Source organism: Castanea sativa, chromosome 5 (genome assembly GCF_040712315.1).
Source record: "Castanea sativa cultivar Marrone di Chiusa Pesio chromosome 5, ASM4071231v1".
In the NCBI taxonomy this organism is placed as follows: Eukaryota; Viridiplantae; Streptophyta; class Magnoliopsida; order Fagales; family Fagaceae; genus Castanea; species Castanea sativa.
The window spans coordinates 56,937,348-56,944,529 of NC_134017.1; the positions used below are offsets into that span (position 1 = coordinate 56,937,348).

The 7,182-nt window shown below is 35.3% G+C and overlaps 1 protein-coding gene across 1 annotated transcript; it reads right to left on the bottom strand.

Moving 5' to 3' along the window:
* Positions 1–90: 90 nt before the first annotated feature.
* On the bottom strand, positions 91–5,540 carry LOC142636088 (uncharacterized). Its single transcript, XM_075810165.1, has 4 exons — positions 5,392–5,540; positions 4,832–4,945; positions 371–3,146; positions 91–260 (listed from the first exon to the last, which is right to left on the bottom strand). The coding sequence occupies exon 3, from the start codon at positions 3,137–3,139 to the stop codon at positions 371–373; it is 2,769 nt and encodes a 922-aa protein (XP_075666280.1). The 5' UTR covers positions 3,140–3,146; positions 4,832–4,945; positions 5,392–5,540; the 3' UTR covers positions 91–260.
* Between the last annotated feature and the right edge of the window lie 1,642 nt (positions 5,541–7,182).

Genomic DNA, 7,182 nt, shown 5'->3' on the forward strand with positions numbered 1-7,182 from the left:
TTCTTATTTTTGTCTTCTGAAGAAGTTGAGGAAGATCCAACTAATCCAACAACGCATAATTTTAATTCTCATCATAAATCTTACTGCTCCTATCACAAACTTGAAATAAGTACATTGGATTGAGAAGAGTGAAATTACAAGTACATTCAGCATAAAAAAAAAAATGGTTCCGATACAACGTATTCAATATTAATAAGTAACGTAGTCAATAGTAATACAATGTACAACTAAAACGCCAGTCATGGAATATCACCGCATGCCTGAAAAACATAAAATAAAATCGTTAGGAGACAAAATAGTAAATATCAACTAAACACAGAAGCAACTAAATTAATTTGAACAATCCGGACATTATTGAAGCATTACATACCTAGTTTGGAACATGACCGCTTGTTGAAGCGCCACGAGAATCCGGACATTTTCTACGGTTATGCCCTTCTTCATGACACAATTTACATCTCTGCTTGGGTTGATTCTCCCTCAAATCCGACTCCTCCCTCCGGCTTCCCAGTTTTCTCTTGACCCCATCCATCTCATTCCTTATTCTTGATTTTACTGGTCGACCTTTGTCCCGCAACAATCTTGGGTTAGGCACCCACTTTAGGCCATCAGCATCCCTCCACAATGATTCTGACTTAGGCACCGTAAATCCATGGGAATAGCTTTTAATGGCATTTGCCAAACTATAACATGGGTCAATATATCTAGTCGGATCAATGTGTAGCAACTCACAGACTTTAATTAAATGTGAACAAGGGATCTTAATGTTTTGCCATTCCCCACACCCACATGTTCTATCCATTAACCGAATTTCATAACTGTGTCCCCCTCCAGTGCTATGGTCATTGTATGATATAAATACTTGATATATATCATCTTGATTGTTAAATTCCCTCACGTGATGTTGTGCAGCTTTGAGCTTATTTGTGTCATAAATGGACATGGCATATTTACTCCACTTCTTACCCTCCAAGAGCTCATGAGTAATGTCTTTGTGTAGATCATGGAAATATGCGACCAGTTTGGACCAAGTGAACTCAACCATTGCTGCTATAGGCAGGCCACGTGCACCTTCTAAAACACCATTGAAGCACTCATATATATTAGTTGTCATTGTCCCATAACGTTTTCCACCATCATGTGACTGGGTCCACATGTCCACAGGCTCACTCATTAGATATGTGTGTGGCTCATAGGGTTTGGGATCACCTCCCTTAATGTCAATGGTCAACTTCTTCTTAGTGGCTTCAATCTCGGCATTCTTAATGGAGTCCATTATGTTATTGAATTCTGCTTCTTGAGTTGCATATCCTGCTTTCAAGGCCAATGACTTTAGAATCGGGTCCTGAAAATGTGTGTTATAGTTGCTAGTGACATGTCTAAGGCAATATCGATGAAATACCCTTAATCTTCCATTTTCATCCCTGGGCCAGGCTGCAATGGCATTTTTGATACCCTCATGTTGGTCAGAAATTATGCAAATGCCCTCATCAGGTATCACATCCCCAATCGTCTCCCTAAGGCATTCTAAAAACCATGCCCAACTCGACACTGACTCAATATCCACAACGGCAAAGGCAAGAGGAAATACCTTACTGTTAGCATCGGTTGCCATTGCAATCAACAATTTTCCTTGATATTTACCATACAAATGGGTCCCATCAATACTGATCACTGGCTTGCAATATTTGAATCCATTAATGCATGGAGCAAAAGCCCAAAATACATAGTGCAGTAAACTAGTACCTGCTACGCTCCCAGGTGTGGTATGATAGAAAAACCGGGTACCCGGGTCCTGATCAATGTATGCCAATAACAACTTTTGCAACCTTTGGTAAGACTTTTCCCAATCTCCGAATATCTTCGCAATAGCCTTTTGTTTTGCATCCCATACCTTAGAGTAAGAAAGCTCATGACCAAACTTCATGCTCATATTAGTTCTGAGATCATGAATTGTGGTAGTGTGTTTCTTGAGTAAAATCGGAAGAAGTTCTGATGCAACAAAATTAGAATCCATCATTCTACCATCTTTTGGCAACCCAAGGGATATACAAGTGTGAGGACCCACATAAACTGTGACCACCCATAGTCCATGAAGTTTAGGCTTCATAAATGCCCCAACGTACCATTTGCATGACTTATCCACACATTTCACACACAGTTTCACCTTGGTGGACCTACTGATTATAAATTGTTTGTTTTCCTTAGCAGCAGAAATTGCTAATGCACGCTTCACCGCCTCTTTATTTGCAAAAATCAACCCTTTATCAAAATTCATCCCCTCTTGCCAAGTAGAAGCAGATGGTATCTCAACATTTGAAGGATCAACCATATTTTTCCAAGTATTTGCATAGAATGACCGGGCAGGAGGTGTGTATGCAGGGATTGTGCTTGTAACATGCTGGACACCAATATCATCGTCAGCACCATTTTCATCACAATCAAATATATCACCAGCATTAAGATCGGCAGCAATTTCATGGTCATCAACATCTTTGCCAAAATCGTCTCGCTCAATCGTATCTTCATACTCATCTCTATCATCAAGATCTTCAACATTAATGGCACTTTGATTAACATCTTCATCTTCCTCCTCTAAATGTGTAAAAGATTCATCTTGAGGTTTACAAAATTCATCTCGATATCTATGGCCGCCTTCCTTCTCAATCGATGTTGGTGTCTCTTCACATGGGGGTGTATAGCCTTCCAATGTGGTGCTTCGATCATCTGGGAGAATAAACTGTAGATTTGTAGTTGTTTGTTGCATTTCCTCACCGCCAACTTCAGCACGTGGCTCTGCACTTATGTACAACTCAATAGCATTTATTTGGGCCATTTTCTCCATCCTGTCAAACATGATCTTCACATGTTTGTCTTCTTCTATCACCATATACCTATAATTAATGTGTTGATGGAGGATTTCATGTGGAGAACGAAAAGTAATTTTAATGTCATGCAAAACAGGATTCACACGTAGTTCTTCCATAATTATCCTCTTCAAATCATTCAGGGTCTTCAACCTACGACGTATCTGAATATAATAGCACTTGATACCCCGCCCTTTAAATGGCAATCCCTCGTTCTCATCATCATTGCAAAGCTCTCCACCATAGTACAGATTTATATCAATTCCAATCATTGTTAACCTATTAAAGTCAAGTGTAATATGTTAGTGACAAATATAACACTTTCATTCAACATCAATGACAAAACATTTTATCTAGTCAAAGTACAAGCATTACATATAAAATGCCAACAACACCTGGTTACAACATATGGTATGGTTATGACGTTATGTCCCAACCCTCAAGCAAATTTGCATATACTCATTCCACATCACATATAAAAACACTCATTATCCATTTCATACCCATTACAAATTCTAAATCATTCTAATGACATGACTTTCAAAACCCATTCAAATCTTTAACAAAAATATTTTCAAATAAGTTATGATAAAAAAAACCTAGCAATACTATCCATTTCATACCCAATACAAAATTTTAAATCCTTCTAAGGTCAAGATAAAAACTTAACAATACGAAATAAATATCTTAAATAAGTTATGATGAAAACCTAGCAAATAAATAATCACAATATTTACTCTAACAAAACTAAATAGATATTCACAATATTTAGAATAATATCTTAAATAAGTTATGATAAAAACCTAGCAAATAAAAAATCACAACATTTATATACTAACAAAATTGTTAGAAATTTTAAACCACACCCCAACAATAAATAAAACCCAAGTGCAAAATTGTAAAACCCTTACCTAAGATGCAGATTTGTAGAGAGAGAGAGAGAGAGAGATGGAGACAAGAGAATGAGATGGAGAGAGAGGCACTGTGAGAGAGGTGAGATGGGAGGATGAGTGAGGCTACTTAGAGGGTGAGTTTATGAGTCTAAAACTGAGGCTGAGAGGGTGAGTGAGTGAGACTGAGAGGGTGAATGAGTTTGTCTGTGGAGCTCGTACAAGATATAAGTGAGTGAGTAATCTGGAGGCTGATAGGAGAATACATCCTGCAAGAAATCCAATCTTAGAGACTCAAGATTGCTTTAAGTAACCTGAGCCTCTGATTCCACCTGGAAAATTTTCCACGTTAGCAATCCGAACTCAAGCCTTAGAGACTCGAGTTGCTTCACTGAACTCAAGCCTTTAAGGCTCGAGGTGCTAGTTTACTAAAATGTTTAAGAAACATGCTAACTAACTTAATAGTTCCTAAGATAATGTTAAATGGACAATTTCCCCTGCCAACCATCATTACCTTCTGTCTTTAAAGATGCCGCCGTCGACTAGAGAGACAGAGAGAAGGTGATTGGGTTAAGAGAGTTTGTTGAGAGAGATGAGAGGCTAAAGAGAGGAGATATTTTTAATTTATTTGGGAAGAGAGAGATAATAAATTATCATATTTCAGTTTTATAGACTTAGCTACTGTAATTCCTATTTTTAAAGGAAAGGGCCAGAATCTCCAAGAAGGTACTGGATAAAGGATTCTGGAAGTTCAAGGATTCTGGTTTTAATGAAAATAGACTTAAATTTTGGGTAGCATTCCTGAATCTGGCATCAGTTCTCTTCTTCTTTCATCATATTGAATTGAACATATGGTTTTTTCTTTACAATAAGGAGGCTATCTAATCAATTTTGCTATTTGTAACATGAAAATCAAACAAATGATAAATAACTAGGTATTGCGTAGCTAATAAACTGTTATGAATCTATGTAACTAATAATCAAGTTCCCCCCATATGGGTCATATTTAATTAACTGGAATAACAAAATTCAAGTCTCAAGAAATTTTAAGTCATTCAATAAAAAGAAAGCTACCTCTATTTTAGAACAAATCCCGGATAACCACGGAGTGAATGGTTGACAGTAATACACACTCTTCAGAGATTGAGTGGAACTTCTAGCAGAAATAAAGCATCAAATGTTGCAAACCTGCAAGATTTGGAAGTAGTAAGTATTAAAGAGCAAGACAACAGGAAAAACAAAATTGAACATTTTTAGTAGAAATTGGGTGAGCTCTGAACCTAGTAAGTAATCTCACAGAGAATTGTTTTGAGTGATTTTCCCATAAAGTCACAAACACACCTTTTGGATAATATACATGTGAAATTTCTCAGCAATAGCTCTACCAACTCTACCCAATAGTTTTAAATGCACCATATACATGACACACAACAATTTATCTTAATTTCTTTTTCCGTTCACTTCATTGATTTATATCAAAACAGAACCCATTCAGGACTTTCATCAAACAGGTGGTGAACGTGTTCAATTTCAGTACAAATATCAGTAACCCAACCATAAAACAAAGAATTAGTTGACAAGATTATTCAAACAATTTTTTCAAATACAAATACCAAAAAAAAAAAAAAACTGACCTTGTTTTTTTGGGTGGTAAAAAATCTTCTTCTTCTTTTTTCTTCTGAAGAGCTTGAGGAAGATCCAAATCCAGAAACGGCGCTAGCTACTGAGTAGTATAATTGATGTAAATGAAATTCGGGAAAGAATGATATATGGGCGGGGCCTGAGCTAAACCTGAGTGTGAACGGGGCACACTTTCAGCCTTTAGTCTTAGTAGGCTCGGCTTACCTTATTGGGCTTGGATTTTATTCTCATTGCCCAACTTCATAATGCCTTAAAGCTAGACATTCTAATCTTTCTTTTTTCTTTTTTTGTGAAGATTCTAATCTTTATCTTGACAATGAAAACCAAAATAATAAGTCTATGTGTATGTGTGTGTAACATGATTTTCATGTGCATGATAGTTAGCTAGGATTAGACAAAGGAACTTTTCTAGCAAACAAACGAAGTGGGTCTTGTTGGTTATAGCTTCACTTTCATGATTGAGTGAAATCATTCTTCAATTTTCCATTTATACATGTGTTTCTGTGCATTGAATAATATATGAAGTACCTAATAGGATTATTGAAAATTGAAAGACAAGCAAACAGGTTGTAAGTCCTAGTACTGACAACTAACACAAATGCCACCATTTCATGATTTTTTTGTGGTTGAGTGGGACTCACGTTCATCACACCTAATCAAACTAATGTGAGAAATTATATTTTGAAAATTGGTTTATATAGCTTCCCCTTGTAATATATGAGTCTCATAGGTCAACACAGTTGTGAGAAGAGTGTTGTATAAGATAGTGTCATAAGATACTTTTACTTAAGTGAGTTACTTAGTGTTGTGTTGTATGAGCTCACAATACATTAGTGTCTAAATTTACCTACATTAACCATTCATTGATAATAAGATTGTAGGTGGACCTAGATTAGGGCTTGTAACAATTACCGTTTTAAAATTAGATCGGATTCAATTGGAAATTTGATCATGGTGATGTCATAAATAATATATGCAAGTCTCACTAAAAAAAAATAGTATAAGTCTCATTTTGAAATAACAAGGAAAAGTGCTATAATTCTTCCTTTATAAATAGCACATTCATTCAAGTATTTTAAGTATTAAATGAATATATTAACTTTTATCAAGCCCGTAATTCTAAAATTAAATAAATAGTTTAGTTCATTTTTATCAATAATTATAATAATAATAATAATAATGCACGTGATTTGTTTACGCAGAAAAAAAAAATTGGTGAAGACCATTTTTTTTTTTTTTTTTGAGAAGGAAAACCATTTTAGATTCTTGGGGTTGATTGATTTTGATCCTTGGGCTTGTCTATTTTTCATTGGGTTTTATCGATTTTGGAACAAATTTTACATTGGTTGGTTTTTTTTTTTTTTTTTTTTGATGGGGTACATTGGTTGGTTTTTAGTATTGGATCAAACTAGACATTAATTCTCGATTAGCCCAATCAAACTGCTGGTCAATCTGTTTGTTTTTCAACGAGTCAATTTGTTTTTAAAATCATGAAAAAGTGGCATTGATAGTAAAACATACACATCAATAATAAGATATCATCAAATATTCATATTACAAGCACTAGTCAATGAATCCATAGGTTGCAAGCTCAGTAGGGAGAGTTTATTTTCATAAACTTATTGGACTAAAAAATAAACTTAAGTAAAATATAGCTCAAGAAAAAGGTAAAGATTTTAAACATGTGCAAAAACTAAATAAAACAAATACTTGATTAGTGCGATCGGAAAAATATATGACATTTTAAAATTGCGAATAACATGCTTGAGGTGGAAGTATCCAAT

Coding starts and splice junctions, on each gene's coding strand:
- LOC142636088 (XM_075810165.1), bottom strand. CDS start 3,139: ATGATTGGAATTGATATAAATCTGTACTATGGTGGAGAGCTTTGCAAT.